Source organism: Apteryx rowi, unplaced genomic scaffold (genome assembly GCF_003343035.1).
Source record: "Apteryx rowi isolate R43461 unplaced genomic scaffold, aptRow1 scaffold_0, whole genome shotgun sequence".
Classification (NCBI taxonomy): Eukaryota; Metazoa; Chordata; class Aves; order Apterygiformes; family Apterygidae; genus Apteryx; species Apteryx rowi.
Genome location: NW_020447195.1, coordinates 10040233 through 10058777, shown reverse-complemented (window position 1 = coordinate 10058777; position 18545 = coordinate 10040233). Strand labels below are relative to the sequence as shown.

At 42.2% G+C, this 18545-nt stretch overlaps 1 protein-coding gene across 4 annotated transcripts in view; it reads left to right on the top strand.

Annotated features, from left to right (window-relative positions):
- LOC112961467 (peroxidasin homolog) overlaps positions 1-18545 on the top strand; it is a 48083-nt gene that overhangs the window by 19545 nt on the left and 9993 nt on the right. The window contains exons 3-15 of one of the 4 annotated variants that reach the window (XM_026056692.1): positions 680-751; positions 1001-1072; positions 3951-4022; positions 5628-5699; positions 7580-7749; positions 9598-9715; positions 11280-11449; positions 11937-12209; positions 12375-12491; positions 13675-13833; positions 15198-15310; positions 16604-16760; positions 18411-18519. In XM_026056692.1, coding sequence (XP_025912477.1) covers positions 680-751; positions 1001-1072; positions 3951-4022; positions 5628-5699; positions 7580-7749; positions 9598-9715; positions 11280-11449; positions 11937-12209; positions 12375-12491; positions 13675-13833; positions 15198-15310; positions 16604-16760; positions 18411-18519 — 1674 coding nt within the window. Of the gene's footprint in view, positions 1-679; positions 752-1000; positions 1073-3950; positions 5090-5627; positions 7750-9597; positions 9716-11279; positions 11450-11936; positions 12210-12374; positions 12492-13674; positions 13834-15197; positions 15311-16603; positions 16761-18410; positions 18520-18545 lie in introns of those variants that run through there. The other 3 variants (XM_026056700.1, XM_026056711.1, XM_026056719.1) reach the window with 3 other exon arrangements.

Below are 18545 nucleotides of genomic sequence, written 5' to 3'. Positions count from 1 at the left end.
AGTCAGAGGCTGCTTGCCAATGCAATGTTGTCCATAGCTTTTATATTAAAATCTGGCACAGGGCTCTCTAGACTGAAAGAGGCTGTTTCTGAATAGCCTCAGGAGTCAAATCTGTATTGTTTATTTTTGATTTGTACATGTTTGTATATAAACTTATTAGATCACAGAACAATCTGTTACCATTTTATAATTCCTATAACCTATGAAATGGCATTTTAAAATCATTTGTTCTCTTGAAAATTGGCTATGCCTGCCCCTGCTTACACTTCATTAATTAACACAACCATGCACCTTCAAAACCAATTGCAGTTGTACAAAAATGACAGCAATGCTTTAATTTGGTCCTGCCCTCCACTTCCTTCTATCCCTTTGTCTCCCTACCCCTCATCCCTTTCCTGGCCAAAATTGTAACTTTTGCATCAAAGTCACTGTGGCAAAAGGTAAAGAAATGCCTTTGACCACTGTATGTGTGGGAAGCCCTTGGCACCTCTAGATGAGAGACCTTTTCACTGACATAAGTTGTATGTATCGAAACTTTGATGGAATAACCCCTTCAAGTTTTAAACTCTGCGAAATACATGGATTAAGAATTTTTTAGTAAGCGTCCAGGAACACAAATGTCACAAGTCTCAGATGTGCTGATTTACGTGTTGTATTTTTCCTTCTTGATTTGGAACAGGCTGCTGAACAACAATTTGATAAAACAAATTGTGAGAAGATCCTTTGAAGATCTGGAGAACTTGAAATACCTGTGAGTTGGCAGTTCAGTAGTTTTTAAACCTCTTTGAAACTTAACAGCATGCTTTTAACCTTTGCCAGTCAAAAACATACTGTCTGTGCTCAGAATTTCTAGCTGATAATGTCACAACTATAAAGTATAGCCATTGAGTCCAATTGGAAAGCTCTGTTTTGGATTGAGGTTCATAGCTCTTTCCTGTGTCTTTTTAAATAAAACTGCTGACCAATTATTCTAACGCTTTTTTTTCTCTCCTTTTGAAAGCTACCTTTACAAAAACGAAATCCAGAATATCCAGCAACACGCCTTCCATGGGCTCCGTTCTCTGGAACAGCTGTAAGTACAAATGAGCGTTGTTTGTTTCTTAGGAGTGTGATGTGCTTTAGAGCATAAGAGCTGACTTAGTGGCTCAGACCAAAGGCTCATCTAACCCAGGTTTGGGTTTCCAGCRGTGGAGAGTACCAGATACTTAGCAAGGAGTAAGATAGGGCTTCTACTGTTTTATCCTCCACCTTTACAAGTCTACACTGACTTCATTTCAGGACGGCTGGTCCCAATACTGATTTTGGTTAGTTAATACTGAGGACTCTTCCCTTCTGACCCTAAACCTCTGGAACATAGGGATAGCCCAGCTGTGCTTGTGTTATGTCCAAAGACGTGTTCCTTGTGCCTGTAGGATGGCTTGAAACAGAAGGAGGTTGGCCTGCTATGTCTACATCTGCTATGCACTCCTGGAGTGGAGCCTAGGATCTGGCCCTTTGCTTGAATTGAGAGTGCCAGCTCGGTTTTCCTTTTATTCAGTCCTTTACTGAAAGTGAATGAATGCAGTGCAAACTGAAACCTGAGAAGGCTGGGTATTTATGAAAACTATCAGGATGGTGGTGTTCGTGTTCTTTAAAGCATCTGGAAATTCAAGCTGGGGGAAGATGACTGAGATATCAGACAAAGTAATGACCTTCCTTCTAAGCTACATGGTACACTGGGTGATGAAAGGAGCCTGGCGTGTTTTGCTGGCAGCTGGATCCTGTAGCAATGACACTTTAGCATTCCTTAATTACTCCCCTTCCACGTGCAGCTGATCTGTGTTGTTTGTTCACTCAAAGAAATTTTGTTTTTTTGACTCTCAGTGCTTCATACTCAAGGCGAGATGCAAAGATTGAGGTCTAAATCTTCTAAAGTGTCTTGCTAACTGGCCTTGGGTTTTTCATGCAGTGGGTCATGATGAATCCCTGGTGTATATGTGCATGTGCGTGCATATGGAGAAAGTGTGAGAGTGGGTGCTTGAAATATAGGAATTATTTGAATGTGTTGGAGAAGAGAGACCAAAGGTGAACCCTTTTCAATGCATGTATCATCCCAAAGGCAGTGTTTATAGGATTGGAATGTAACTACCTGTTTTGTTGTGCGGGGAATAGTATCCAGCTTATTTTCCATTCTGACAGCAGTAAGTAGACAGAGTTATAATGGAAAGTGTCAGGCAAGCTTAATAATAGGTGTGCTACCAGCTTTGGGTACAATATGTTTTTTGATCAGCCAACTAAGCAAAGATGCCTGGGAGAAAACATAAGAAGCAGATACTGGCCAGCTATGCTTAGAGAGGAGATGATGCTGGCCGCAGTTATATTTTAACAGTGAACACATCAGACTTGAAGTCATGAATAAAAAAAAAAAAAAACACAAAAAAACAACAAACAAATCTCTGAAAGGTCCGTCTGTTTTCAGTCTCTCAGGCAGGCATGGTTCCAAAAGAATTAGGTTTGCTCAAATCCTACCCCATTTTTCTGTACACCACAAGCCAGCTTTTCAAAAAAAATATAAGCTGATTGATGGACAGTATCAGATGCTTTTCTCAAGGTCCAAAGTAATGACAGCAGACATCTGAGACTTATTAGAGCACACACGTTTCCCTCTCCCCCACCACTAACCTCCACTGCAGAATCTGAGTCACTGTGTCTTGGTTTATGTTGTGATAGTGAACCATTTATCAGGAATCGTTCCATTACAAATCAAACAGCCATGTGGTGGCTTATGCAATTATTTCTCAAAGCAGTCAGCTACAATAGCAGAATGCATTTTCTTAAGTCCATGATTAATCAGCGTCCGCTATGAAATCCATGACTGTGTAAAATAAGGGAGAAGAGTTTGGGCAACTTTGAAACCATACTGAAAGCCATCTAAAAGTCAGGAACATGTTAATCATGTCAGTTAATGTCACAGCTAATGGAAACATGGTATCTCAAATATTTTGATGTGTGTTGCTATAGAGACTTCAGGTTTCCATTCCTGATGGTAAGGGGTAACCTGGGGCAGTGCAGAAGGTCTCTTAGGCCTCTGTACATCTGGAACAGCAGGTCACACTTGAGATTTTAGTGGAACTAAAAGCATCAACCTGCATTAGCAAGAACTGGGTTGTTTATGCTAATAAGCTGTTTAGATTCTAGTGTTCCAGCTAATTACACCATCTCTGTCTTTTGAGACTGCATTTCTCCTCCACAGAAACAGAATAGCTCAATGAAAGCAGTTTCTAGATGTTTCTGCTCTTGCTTGAGGAGCATTTGCTGGGAGCCCCTGTTGAAGTCATAGAAATATGCAGGTTGGAAGAGACCTTTGGATATGTCCAGTCCAACCTGACCAATTTCAAAGTTTTATCAGGTTGTTCAGGGCCTTCTTCTACAAAGGAATTCTCAGCAAACGCATGATTCCACTCAGAAACATTGCAATTTCTAGTCTGGGAACAAGTGCCTTATAGTAAGGCTGTTTCTTCCTCCCTGACAGTCCAAAGATGTGTTGGGGAAGGCTGAGGCACTAGGAGAAAGGTAGGCAAAATTCCTTTATGGCAGTCAAATAGGGAACAAATGCTGTTGACTCTTCATGAACAGCAGTTTCTTCTTGAAACTTAACCATATAACAGGTAATTCATAATGATGGTGATGTTCTTAGGTTTGAGGGAAGAGCTTAGAAAATCTGTCCTGCTATGTATGGGTTTTACAGTTTATTAAGAGAAAGACTAAATAATACAAAATAGGGAAAAAACAGTGCTGGCTGCTATTTTTGCACATGGGAGTTGGAGACACTGAAGAGGATGATGACTTCTAAAAGTCTGCCCTGAGGTGTGATGACCAGTTAGTGGTCATTGGTGGATTGATCTGGAAAGCTCTTCTGTCTTTTAAGTTGTGATGTACAACTCTGTCCTTTGTGATTTTCTGTGTGACAGTTACCTGCATTTCAACAATCTGGAAACCCTGGAGCCAGAGACTTTTAGTGACCTGTCTAAACTTGAAAGGCTGTAAGTAAAGATGGGATCTTGCTTGTGAATAGTTATTCTCAGTTACTGTGGGGGGGGAGAAGGCAGGAAAAAACCTTAATTTTGTGGGATAGCGACATTTCTGTAGCTTTAATTCCAGAATCTTACTAGGGCTTTACTTGCATGATGTCCTAAATGGAGAGAAATGCAGAAAAGAATTTCCTTAAATGAGGAAATTTTATGTACTTGTGAATGAGACAGGTTATTGAGGTTATGAAGGGAATTTCCCATGTTGTATTATGTTCGTGTTTCCACATAAGTAGGAGTAAATCTACAGAAATCCCTACAGCTGGCCAAGTCGTGTTAAAATACTGCAGTTTTACTCTAGTTTTAAGGTCAACATTACTCACTATTGGGCAGTGTATATGAAAAAAAGGGATGGAAATGTCAGAAAAAAGTCTAACAAGAAAAACATGTTGCCTTCTTGAAAGCAGCTAGGAAAGTAATTGCTGTCTCTCTTGCTCCCCGCTATTGCTCATGGTAATACTGTAGCCACGAGGAAAAAAGTTCAAGTGAAGGTTTTCACCCTGCAATGAAACCAGCAAACCTCTTCTGTGCTGCACAGAAAAGTACCTTACATCCATACGTGCTGGGAAAAAAAAATCATGGGATCCAAATACCCCTCAGAAAATTCAGACCTGGATCAATACATCATGACTGATCTCAGTGTCTATATTTGATCCAACAAAAAATTTGAATCTAAACTTCAGAAGAAGGGTTGTCAGGATGCTAGCTGGGCAGCTAGGCTGAAGCTGTGCGTACACACGGGTGTGCATACACTTGCACTAGAGCTGCGCTACTTTTCTATTTCTTTCCTGTTACACTGTTTACTAAAATTACTTCCTATCTTTTGTTAACGTTCTTTTATGAGTTTTAGGTGTAACTGACATAACTAAATTTCACCCTACCTTAAGAAAATGGAGAGTTAATTATTCTGTCCTGGTCCTCACTGGTGCACTTTAGCGCGATTAGTTTTCTTCTAAGAACCAGGAGTCGTGTCTGTGCGCTAAAACTCTGTAAGTGAGAATCTACCTTGACTTTATTCAGAGGTAAGCCCAGGTTAGGAGGGTGTTGTTTGAGTTAGATTTATGCATGGGTTTGGGTTAACGACTACACCGAGTCTGGGGCATACGTTGTCTAGCTGCTTCTGCTGGAGCCTTACTTTAATGACCGTGCTTGTAAAATTTCCCTGTCTTATGTGAGGGAAAAAAGAAAAGGTCCCTTCTATGCGGGGGCTGACCCAGGCCCAGAAAACATAGGGTGGGTCCTGTCTGTAGGGATTTCATGCCCTTTCTCCTCCCTTTGCAGAGCATAAAGCAGATTAAGGTTCCAGTTTAAATCTGTTACATCACATCTTGAGTCACCATTTCCAATACACACCCACTTTSTGCTTTGGTATACTGCATTGCTCTCTCTTGCAAATGAATGACATCCCTATAGCTCATAGAAACAAACACAGTAAATTTAAAATCTGAGCTCCGTTTTGATAAGCAGCCTTTTTATTTAAACTGAGTCTTGACCTAGCATGTTATCATCTGTGTGGTGTAAATAATGAATAATGCTTTGGCCTGGACTCTTCCATTACAGATTCTTGCACAACAACAAAATTTCTAGGATTCATCCGGGGACATTCTCTCAACTGGAATCCCTCAAACGGCTGTAAGTAAAAAACATTGCCTGCAAAGAACAGTTGTTTATCTTTGATCAGATGGCCAGGAGCTGAGGAAAAATCTGCCTGTTTGGCAAAGATTCTTGTTGCTGCACTTCTAAGACCACTGTTAATTATATTAAATGGTTATGGTTGGATGTGAGAGCTGATTTAACCAGTTAGTAGTTTCTTCATGCAGGTGTCTAATTATAATCTACCTATAATCTTCTTACAGCTAAATAATGCTACAGGAAATTTTTCCTGGAAAGTCTTCACAGCCTCTGCTGTCCTACATGAGTTGAGCCCATAAAACATCATTAAAAACCTGGAAAGTCCAGGTCGCAGATATGACCTCAATCATGACTTCAGATCAATATATTCACATGGAAGGAAAATCATAGTTGTAAAGCAAAAGTCTTGTTTGTAGAGACTGAAAATGCTCAGAAGGTTGCCAAGGTGCACGATTCTTATCCACGGAAGACATGCCCTGATGTGTTATTCCCTCTTAACCTTAGTATCTCTTAAGCTTACTTGTTGCTTGCTTAAATCCTTCAGAGCTTGGCTTTGTTCGTCTTTTATAATCTCTGGAAATGAGTTCTCTGACAAGTTTTGGGAAAGAAGCAAAAACTGAAGAATTTTGGGGTTCTGCCATGACTTTAAACTACAAGAGAATAATGTGTTTCTCGCTGCAGCCTTCTCCGCTTTCTATAAGCGGGAACAATGTGTCATGTTTCTTTAACAGATAATAACTTGTGAAATCTTGTCTGTGTGTGTCAAAGGGAAAAAGGTAGGTTTACAAAATGCTGTATTGTGGCATTGCGTGAAATCTCCCACTCTCAACTGTTTATCTGTTAAAATATTAGGCCTTTCTTTGGTGTGTGTGGGTTTTTGTTTTGTTTTTTTTTTTTTTCAGATGGCCAAGACCCATCTACAGCAAAGCTCTCAGTGGGGAAAGAGGCATAAACTGAGTTCTCTATAGTTTCTTTTATCCTTATGCATAGCACTGAACATAGTAATGAGGTCAGTGGAAGGAAAAGCATGGGTGGACTGGGAGGTCACTGTTGCTCTCATTCGACGTGGTTCAGGCATGTGTTGGAGTAATAAAAAGTTCTTTCCAGTCATGCAGAAATGATAAAACATCTAGCAATCGGTCACAGAAAAAGATTGATCCAAAGCGTACTAAAATCAATGGGGAGTCTTTTTTACTGATTTCAGTGTACTCTTGTTAATGGCTTATGCCAGTGGAATATCACATTGCTGTTATTCACTACATGTTCATTTGAATACATTAAGTCTTGTGCTCTTTCTATGGCTGGGAAAGAAAAATAAAAATGTATGCCTGTCTCTGTGCTCCTACAAATAAACTGTGGATTTAAATTTTAGCACTTGGACAGTTAGGTACACAATTTTCTGGTTTCAGGACAGATGAAATATCTGCACATTATGCAGTGATATTTGAACTAAGAGTAAAAGGGCAGAGAAAGCTTTAACAGGAGCAGCATTGTCTGCCATTCTTACAGAATTCAGTAGGGGCTGAAATCTCCATCCTGTGGGAAATTTCAATATTTCAGTGTCTTTTTTTGCCTAAAATTAAGACAAGTATGCATAGTTCAGCTTAAGAGAATAACTTGCATTTGAAACTGGAATGGCTGATAAATTGTGTTAGTTTCTCAACAAAAAAGTTTCGACTTGGTTAAGGATACTATTTAAACACTCTCAGAATGAAAGATCTCGAATTTCCACTTGGGATATAATAATTGAAGGTAAGGAACAACAGCCAAGAGATGTTTCGTTCTGAAGGACTATTCCACAGCAGTGTCCTAGAGGAGGCAGGAGGCAGAGGGGTTGGCAGGAGGCTGGGAAACGAAATGGCTTTTCCTTGATCTCGTAGGCGGCTGGATTCCAATGCCCTGCTTTGCGACTGCGACTTGATGTGGCTGGCTGAACTGCTGAAGAAATCCGCGGAGCAAGGCAGTATCCAGACGGCTGCCACCTGCGAGGCTCCGCGGGAGCTGCACGGGCGCTCCGTCGTTACCCTCACCGCTCAAGAGTTTCACTGCGGTGAGTGAGCCAGGTTAAACCCCTCCGCCGGGCGATCCTCCGTGTGTGCAGGTGTGCTGGAGACCAGACTCCGGCCTGGGAGCTCTTCCTCCATCTCTCTCCCCTCCTCTTCCCCGTCCTGGGATCCTGCTTGCTGTCTGCTTTGGCTGCTGAAATGAAAAAGTTCCAGTGAGGTCCACGTGGGTTGATCAGTAGAACGCCGAGAAAGCGGACAATCGTGTGGACACCACGGAAAGCAGCTCTGTTTGGTCTGGCAGTTGTGTTCTTGGGTTTTAGGTGGAGTAGGTCGGTAAAGGATCTTTTAGAGGTCGGTGACCGAAGTAGAAATCAGAAAAAGTGTCCTTTGGGTGGAACAGAAGGCGGAAACTGGGGGAGTTTCAGTCACTGAAAACACAACAAAAAAACTAAGGAAACACATAGTAGATACATAGCTAAACGTTTTGTTTGGCTGTGCTAATGTATTCCATTTGTTAATTTGTTATTCTTTAAATTTAGATAATTTCTCACTGAAAAATGCCATTTTGAAATTAAAGGTTTTCTTCTGAAAAATTCCGGAACGGGATATTTCATGAAGAAAAAGACAAAACAGACTTTCATGTGCAGGCATCAGCAGAAGAAGGTGCAAGCTTGGCTGTGGTTCCCTGATAATATTTCATTGCTGGAAGATTCATTTTAAGAGGTGTTCCCACACACCCTGGCCAGATAGCACCCCTCTTCGATATACCAGTTCGACAGTGTGTATGGCCACGCTGTAAGCCAGATATGTGAAATCAGCTGGATTTTGAAGAACTCTCCCTAGAATTCTGCTTTTCTTCCATGATTTTAATTTTTTAATCTTGATCGTTTCCTAGCTCAGTTTAGAGGGCAGCCATGCAAAAAGCAGAACTGGCCCAAAAAAGACAGCTAAGCTCCAGTGAGGAGGAGAGGGTCTAGAGAGAGCACCTGGGGGCACAGGGACCGAGACTCACTTAACCTGGACATGCTGCACGAGGGTTGTCCCTGACACATACCCGGTGCCATGGTTCCTTAGCCGTTAATATAAATTTGTTCTGGTTTAGGCATGGTGCACAGTGGGATGTCTGTCAAATTAGCCAGAGCACCTGGTGGGAAGATTTTGCTGGCATCAGGCTTTTATGCTGGTATAATGCCAGCTGTAGAAAGACAAATGATACATAATTCAGCATTAAATTCTGATGATGCAGCCAGCTGATATCTGAGTCAGTATGAAGCCTGCTGGCAAAAAGTTAATCCACCATTTTTTAACAGATGTGAGCCAGCAGAGCAAGTTTGTACTGGATCAGCGTTTTTGATCATGTGGCTGTGGTGGTTTTGGTCCACCACTGGAGTCCCTGAAGTCAGCTACCAGTCATTGACTTATAGTCTAAGGTGTAAGAGCACCGGCCTTTCACTAGAGAGGTGACAGATTCTCACTTAATCTTATGAGTAATCCGGTTGGTTTTACTGGATTACTGGTGAGCATAAAGTATGTGAGTAAGTATTCTTCTGAATCAAGGTCAAGGGCTCCAAAGCATGTACGTAAACTCCTTCCCATTTTAGCACATCCTTTAACTTGCTTAGGACTTGAGTACATCTTAAAATGAAGCACGTAGTGAATTAGGGACATAATGAATAAAATTCAGTCAAAAGGGAAGTGGTGTAATTTGCGCAGAGCTGACATTATATTCAGGTGAAATGGGCAGTTGCTGAGAGCAGCAGGCTGCCGGGGCAGAAAAATGACCCAAGTGGGGATGCCACTGACTTCTTCTGACTAGGGGAGCCAGTGGTGTGGACTGTAGGCTTTATCTTTGTGCTACCTAGAATGGGTTGTGTTAAAATGGTCTTTTGCAGAAAGCCCTCGCATAACCTCAGAGCCCCACGATGTTGACGTCCACTTGGGAAACACTGTTTATTTCACCTGCAGGGCAGAAGGCAACCCAAAGCCTGCGATTATATGGCTGCACAACAAGTAAGTCTCACACAATGAGCCCTGGGGTAGCAAAGGTTTCTACCAAGCATCAAACTCTTCAGCTACTGCCTGTGATTACAAAAGCCATTTCATGCAACATAAAAAAATAAAAATGGATATTCCATGAATTGTATTTACCTTCCTTTTAATAACATTCTCTGGTGACCATGTAATCCAAGTGGTGTTTTCATCTGCATTTGAAATGTTTCATCTGCATTTGTAATGGATTCCAAGAGTTTATAACTTTCCCATAAACATACTCCGCAGGCTGAAAGCAATTGTCTTTTGATCAAAAAAAAAATTAGTATTTCATGCCGCTCTAAGCCACCATGCTTGCCATTTATTGACCGCTGAAATGCTTATTGTCTCTGGTCTTTTCTCACTAAGGACTAGCATGCTGGGAGAACACCTTTCTTTCAAAGGGAAAACTACTATGTTTGACTGAAAGACGGATTTTGCAAAGCAGCATATTGATTAATGTTCTATACAGCAACACTGAAAAAATATATGGCTGTTCTAGGTGCCAAAGTATTTCTGGGAAATGCTACACAATAAAATATTCTGTGCTTGAGCAGTTGCCCATTATGGAAGTGAAGTTACTTAGCTGCTTTATGGGCTTCTTGTCTGTGGGAGCCTGAGTAGGGCCCAGATATTAATAAAAATGATCAGTGTATGATTCCTCAGCTAACTCCCTGCTAGGCAAAGTTTCAGCACAGAGCAAAAGTTTATGGCTGAGTTAAGTCCCCTGGAAGGAAGGTTTTGTTAGGGAAATGCTGGCAGGCTCCCAATGATAGCATTGTAAGAGGGGTAATGATAATAAATGTTCTCCAAACTAGGTATGACTGCAATGAGGGGACACCAGGGGAATTAAATAAATGCCCAGCAAGCATATTAGTTTGCATAGTGGATTCAGCCTTTGTCCTAGGGGGAGAGAGGTTCCTTCTCTCTTTTCAATCATTTGCAGCCATCCAAAATTCCTCCGTGCTGGGACAAATGGGAAACAGCACTGGGACCTTCTGTCACGGGCTGAATTCCAGGAGTTGCAGGTCACTGTAGAAAGAAAGAAGATATTTCACAGCTCTCAGATCTTGGAAAGGAACCCAAACTGTGTTGAGGTCCCATGGTGAATTACTCACAGTTCTTTGCCCCCCTGAGGCCTTTGAGCCTTGTTCAAATAGAAATGGCTGCACACAATAACAATATTAATTCATTACTATATTTACTTTTAGTAAATAATGAGAATAAACTTCCAAGCCTAGATGTCCTGACAACAACAACAATACTTTTGTATGGGAACAGTATTCTCTCCCGATGGGCTGTAAATGTCATAAGTAATCAGTGGTGAGACAGAGTGGCTCACCCAGGGAGTAAATCATATTTGGAACTTAATTTCAGCACTCTAAATCATAACTCTTGCTATAAATTTCATGAAGTCTCAGAATAGCTTCAGGGAACACCAGCTTACTACAATGCATGCAAAGCCTTCCCTCTCCACTGACATCTAGTAGGAAGAACACCAGTCTTTTCTCCCTCTAAACTTGGCCTCCTTGTGACTGTTTTTCAGTAATGAGATTGACATGAAAGATGACAACCGTCTTAACCTGTTGCAAGATGGAACCTTGATGATCCAGAACACCAAGGAGTCGGACAAGGGCGTCTACCAGTGCATGGCCAAGAACATAGCTGGGGAGGTCAAGACACAGGAAGTCGTTCTGCGCTACTTTGGCACCCCATGTAACTGAGCTTTGCACACTCTTGAAGGCCCAGCTGGGGGGTGCTGGGGGCTGAGAATGGAGCTAATCAGATTCAGTCCCTGCTTTACATGTGGCAAGTTGTTCTTGGTGCACTGGGGCAGAGAGTGGCTAACAGCGTAGTGGTCTGAGCTGTAAGGTGGTTCTTAGGGGAGTGAGAAGTAGGGGATTTAGAGATTGGAGGTAATTTGGGACAGGGGAGTGACTTTAGAGGTTGGAGAGAATTTTGCAGCACAGAAGTGTCAAGGGTGAAGGGAAACCGGGAGTGGAGGATATGTCAGCAGTCAGTGACAGGAGGAAAATGAGATGAAGGAAATAGTGCTGTGGGAATTATTCACATTGAAGATTTGGAAGTCAGGGAAGGGCTAGGTGAAGACTACCTGGGCTGCATGAAGAGTCCAAGGCACTTGTGTGCATAACCAGGCAGGCAGCATGGCTTCTGGTTTCTGAAGCACTCAATTTCCTTCCAGCCAAGCCCACTTTTGTGATCCAGCCGCAGAACACTGAAGTGCTGGTTGGGGAAAGCGTCACCTTGGAGTGTGGGGTCTCTGGGCACCCCAACCCTCGCATCAGCTGGACACTTGGCACAGGCTCTCCTTTACCACAGGATTCCCGTTTCGCCATTACCAGCTCTGGAGGACTCTACATTCAGAATGTCACCTTCTCAGACCAGGGGCAGTACAACTGCAATGCCAGCAACACTGAGGGATCCATCCAGGCTACAGCAAAGATCATAGTGCAAGGTGAGGAGTCCCTGGCTGATGTTATTTCTGGAATAAACAATCAGTCAGTGGGTGTGTATTTAAGCCGTGTACATTGTGACCGGTTTTGTTCCCATGAACTGAGAATTAATTCAAGCTTGCTGTGCGAATTTTTGCCTACTGCTCTGTCATTGCTTTCCCTTTCAGATTCTCCCAGGTTTCTCCTTATTCCCACCGATCAGACGGTAACTGAGGGGCAAAGCGTGGATTTCCCCTGCTCTGCTGAGGGTCATCCTCCACCTGTTATTGCCTGGACAAGGGCAGGTACTTCCTCATTTGTCTTGGGTTTTCTTTCTCTTCCATGCCACCCTCTATAGGGTGCGGGTGAGAACAGTTAAGCTGCTGATCCAGGGCAATGAATTGCAGTGATGATACCTAACAGGTGGTGAGTTAGTACTCACTGCAGCACGGATCTAGTCATGTTAGATGTCTTAGGTCACCAAGGATAATGTTAAGTATCAGGGAAGGAAAGTACACTTTTAGGTCTCTGACAACCTAAGTCATCATGTGGGAAGGAAGCAGTGTGCGTTTTTTCATCCACATGAAACCCTCAAAGCCTTGAACTTCCTCCTGCTGTGGCTTCTAACCTCATTCAAAAGGGCAAGGTCTGGACACTCCAGGTTGGTGGGTATCACTGCGCACCAGCTCTCCATCATTGTCATTGATTTTCTCCTCTTGGGGATGATGTTGCAGGAGAGCACCAGTTCACCACTGACACACCTCTGCGGTTTCTTTTTGCTTAGGGAAAAAACGCTTTGGGCCAACAGGTGGTGGTGAACTTTTGGAGTCTCGGGTGGTTGTTAGCTCTGGCTCCACTGAGTTGATCCCATCTAACACTTTCTGGGACAGAAGCCAACAGTGCTTGGCCCAGAGGCCCTCCAACTTTTGCTCATGCTTCACAAGCCATAATTGATGGTTTAGTGCTGTGGAGAATTCATGGCTATTGTATTCCAGCTTCCACAGCAATAGCCCTGACACTGAGCTAAGAAGGACCAGCTGAAATTCTCCTTCACCAACACGTTCTCCATCTCCTTTAACCTGTTCCATTCCCCTGTCCAGATTTCAGGAAATACCTCTCATAGAGAGATATTGAAAGGAGTGCAGTGACAAGAACTAGGATTAATAAGACTGTTTTATAACCAGGTTTGGTAGGTGACTCAGCAATGCAAAGGTTAACTAAACTTTACAGTGCTTTAATAGAAGACATGCCAAGAACAGGGCAAGAGGAAGAGAAATGATGGAACATAGCTTGTTCTCAAAACCACTCTTGAAAGCGTAGAAAGGATTCAGATTCCCTTTGATATTAGAGATGGCTAAATAGCAGCCCCCTTGGTTTAGAGCAAAACTGAATATTTTAAGAAAATTGTCCGTAAACTGAAAAGTGCAAAAACTGTGTTTTGGTTTAGTAAAATATTTAACAAACATTTAACTCTGCTTTTTTGACCAGGTGGACCTTTGCCGAATGACCGGAGACATAGCATCCTCTCCACTGGTACCCTGCGGGTGATGAGGGTTGCCTTACATGACCAAGGTCAATATGAATGCCATGCTATCAGTGCCATCGGTGTAAGGAGCCTCCCAGTGCAGCTGTCAGTGACCCCTCGAGGTAAGCTGGTGAAAGCTAGAGTTTGTGGGTAACAAGGGCTGGCAAATGGGTTTCATTAAGTTTATATTATGCTAAATGATATATTGTCTGACAAGGCAGGGAATTGCGCTAATTCCCCTGAGATGTGATTTCGCTTTTGCCTGGGAGCAGAAGTCTAGCCATAAAAGCTTCATCAATGGGTGGGAAAACAAGTTTTCCAGAGTGCCAAGATCTATAAATTGGAAGAAGCTGCTTCAGTTTTCCTTATTTGAAAATTTATTTTGTTGTCTAGAAAGTATATAGTTGCGGGGGTGAAACTCATCTGATGTGGTCATTAAAAGGGAGAAGGGACTGTATCCGTCTGCATCAGAAAGAATAAACATTAGGGCAGGGTTTGTATGATCAGAAATGACGAGTTACTTTGACAAATTACCACCCATCAGATAACCAATGATATCTGACCAGCTGAGTGAAAAATGAAGATATGGGTTTTTTAATGTGTTTTGGAATTGTTATTATGAATAATGATTTTGGTAAAGAAAAGGAAACAGAGGATGTTTGTTGGAGACTTTGGATAAAGTTTTATTAATTCAATTCCTGGTAATTCTTTTTTTTTCTATTTTTAATTTTGTCTTACCTACCAAATGAATTGTACTATTTTTTTTAATTAAATATTCTGCAAAAAAGCAATTACTTACTGTCAAGATTTACCTCTGGTTCGGATATGTTCATCTTAAAGATTAGCTACAAAACTGTAGTTCAACCTAAATTCAGGTGTTCTAGAATCAAGCCTTCATAAAACACAAGTCATGCAGAAATGCTTTCATGTTTTTATTTTCTTTTTTATTCCCATGTAAATGATCTTTCTCAACAAGAAAACATCCCTGCTGTTTCATAAACACGCTAGGATTTTACCAATGGTAAACTGTAGAGAAGAAAACCAGCTAGAAACATGTGAAAGTAGTGAAGCTGCAGGTGAAGAATTCCCAGATTACTTTAAGACCAGGGGGATCAATATGATCAGTTAGTCTGACCTAACACACGCCACAGAACCTCATACAGCAATTCCTGAATCAATTCACAATAGTTATTTCAGCTAGAGCATCTCTTCTAGAAAGTCTTTGACTTAAGGATTCCAACACATTCCTATGTAATTGTCCCAAGTCGAGACATGAACAGCAGCAGAAAATAATGAATGTAAATTATGGAGGACTTGGTAGAGAGACAGAGAACATGGTTACTGACACCTCTCTGAAGAGCTCTTGCAACAGCAGAAAATGCCCAGCAGGTCTGATTTCATAACAGTGAGATGTTTCCAACATGGATGTGTCTGTTTTCCTCAATGCATTTCTTGTGCTGGTGACTCTTTTTCCTGTGTTGTGCAGTGATACCTGTGTTTCTTCATCCCCCCCAAGATGTGGTGGCAGAGACAGGCCAGGATGTTGCGATTACCTGTGCTGCCCAAGGAGATCCACGACCCACCATAACCTGGGTCAAAGTAAGAGACTATTGCTTGACTGTCACCACAGGCCCTGCACAACCTTCTAGTTAAACAGCTCTCCCAGCTCAATCACTTTGTGCAGTAGACATGGAAGAAGTTGTGCTTGAAGAAATGTTAAGACCAACTTTTCCACTGATTGTGTTTTAAATGGTTTAAAAGAATGTTTATTTTTCTCAAGCTTGAAGCCAAGCAATGCAGATTGCCTTTTTCTCTTGCTTTTCCTTCCAAACAAGTAATGTCCTTCCAAACAGCTGACCTTCCAGGATGTTATAAACATTATTTGACTATTCCTGGAAAATACTGAAAAAAGATACTTTTTAAGTAGTTTGTCCTTATTTCCAGGTTTCCCACTGGCATAAGGGAGATGTGATGCTTTCGTGTAACAATTCTGGCTGGCTCCAGCTTTGATGGGGCAAAGCCATGGTCAATCACAACCACGCTGCAGTTTGGCTACTGTTTTAAAAAATTCATTAGGTGGAGCTCTTCAGACTTTGCCCTGCTGTGCCTGCTGTGCCACAACACCTGCGACCTTCCCTGGGAGCTACCCTGCCTGTCAGCACAGTCAGGCATGGGAGAAATTACAGGGAAAACGCATGAGCCTCAGTTGCCCTGCAGAGGTCTCTTAGAGGTGATCTGCAGCTTGCCTTGGGCTCCAGCCAACAGTGAGAGCTGAAGAAAAGAGTCTGGGAGGGCAGCACAGTAAGCGTTCGACTGGGGACAGGGCAGCAGAAAGACGCTAACGATGAGAATAAAAACGTGAGACCTGAGGCAACTTCTGCAGCCGGCCAGGTTGAGAGATGGGGATTGAGTGTGCAGCTGCTCTCAGCGCTTCGGTTGCTCAGTGTTGCTGCCCAGAGCCAGCAAAAGCTGGTGTATTTGCAGTTCAGGGTCAACAAAATCCATCAGTTTCAGATTGCCCCCAAACTGAAGGTGTTTGGAGCTTATATGGCTCTAAATTTCTGTGTCAGCCTGTGGGTACAGCACTCACTCCTGCCAGCTGGTCTGTGAGAAGTGCAGTGAAATGCATGCAGTGCCTCTGCCTTGCAGTGAGTGCCTGAAGGCAGGTCAGGGTGCGGGAGCTGAACAAGGATGTCATTGCAGTGGGTTCGGTAAGGCAGGATCAGATGTGCTTTGGTGCCTTTCTGGTTTTTCTGGAAGAGCAATGCTAACATCTGGTGGCCGCACTAGTTAATCGCATCTATCGATGGGTTTGCTGGGAAGGGTGAAGGCTGGGATGCTAGGAGGCTTTCCGCGCACTGACACCTTTTTTGTCTTTTGATCATGCAACAGGAGGGTATTCAGATCACAGAGAGTGGCAAGTTCCACGTAAGCCCGGATGGGACCCTTTCCATCCAAGACCTCGGCGTGGCTGATCAGGGCAGATACGAGTGTATAGCAAGAAACCCCTTTGGCTTCACCTCCAGTACCATGCAGCTCACTATCACTGGTAGAGTATCTCCTGTGATCCTTTAGCACCTTCTCTCTTCTCTTGCTCTCATGTAAAGGAGGGGTTATGCTGAACTGATGCCTTTGCTTTGAAGGATAATTCTGTTAATTCTTTAACTTCTTTATAGAGAGGCCATTCAGACATGATGAGACAATCTTCCAGTTGTGTAACCCCGTACATCTCCCAGCTGTTCCTCACTGTTGTCTCAGCTGAGATGCAATTGCACAGGCCAAAGGAAAAGGTGTTGTCTTAAGCTACCTCCTGCAAGCCTGCTTTGTCTCACGCTGCAGAGCGCTGACAGCGTGCTTGTAGTTACTGCGTCTCCGTTGAGAGGCAGTGACTTATTAAAATGTGTTAACATGCTCGCAAGTCACTGTCTGACCGTAACCTCACGCACTAGGGGAGGAAGAATGAGAACAACATTGTCGGTGCAAATACAGGGTTTTAAAAATTCACCGAATCCCTTGGGGCTGGGAAATGATTCTCTAGTTTTCAAACTACATCTCTGTGTATTAGGGAAAGCTAAAAAGAAACTGTAATGAATAAAGAAGAGTCACTCTCTGCTAATCAGACCAGAGGTCAAGTGTAGAGATTGTGCTTCTTGGAGGGTAAGGAAGAACTGATAAGGAAAAAATTCAAAGGAGAGCAATAAGGTTAAAAACTTAAGTAGAGGCATATCTCTCAAGCACGCAGGAATAACCAGCATGAATAGTGAGTAGCTTATTAGACAAATTTAATATCATTTTCTATACAGGGATTGTATGCAAGGAGCTGAGAATTATCTGTAATTTCTTTGTTGTTTAAAATTATTCATAAGATGATTTCTATGATTTATGCCTGATTGGTACCTCATTTTCCAGCTGCCTGTTGCACTGTGTCCGTAGCCAAATGGGAACTGGTTTGCTTAGCTGTGACAAAGGCCCTGTGTATTGTCCCCCAGAACGACGGGGAGGTGGGTCACATTTAGAGCCATGTTTCCAATCTGTGGACCGCAGTTAGGTCTGAAGGGAAATTTAGGGTCAAATAACTTAATAGAAATGACATTTTGTGCTGGCCAAAGTTTAATAAATTAATTAATGCTTTAAAACTGCATTCTATAGTATTTTTTAAGAATTTAAGTGTTTCCTTCTGAAGGTATTCAAACAACAGCTTTCCTTTTTATTTTAAAATGTGTTTGATGTGTTAACRCTAAATTTGAACTGAATTAGAAAGGCTTTAGAACGGAAAAAATCAATGTATAAGCAATACATTAAAGTGAACTTTATGAATTTTAGAAGTTTCCTTCATGGGAAGAAAATGCACTATTTTGGGATAGCCCACTGTAATTTGTACCTTTTCTTTTTCTACTTTAGCCACAAACCAAAATAGACATACATTTGGAAAGTGCTACAGCAACAGACTCCATACATGTGTTCCATAGACATCTCCCCCAAAAGTCACCTGTTTTACAGTAGCTTTTCTGTCAGTTAATTTCTCTTTCAGAATATTTGTTATAAAGTTTCATGTTGTTTATGTGGCAAATGGTAATGGCATTCTACATGCAATGGAGTCACTATGATGCTCATACTGATATGTAGATTTTCTTGAGCTTGGAAGAGAGATTATTAACAAAGTAAATTAAGAAATTGTTATTCTCTCTCTTTTGGGAAGCCATGGATGTCGGTCGGAGTGGTGACATGTTTGTAGCCACGTCAATACGGGAAGCCATCAGCAGTGTGGACTATGCCATTAATTCAACACGCACTGAGCTGTTTAGCAAGTAAGTGCATGAAGCACCAAGATCAG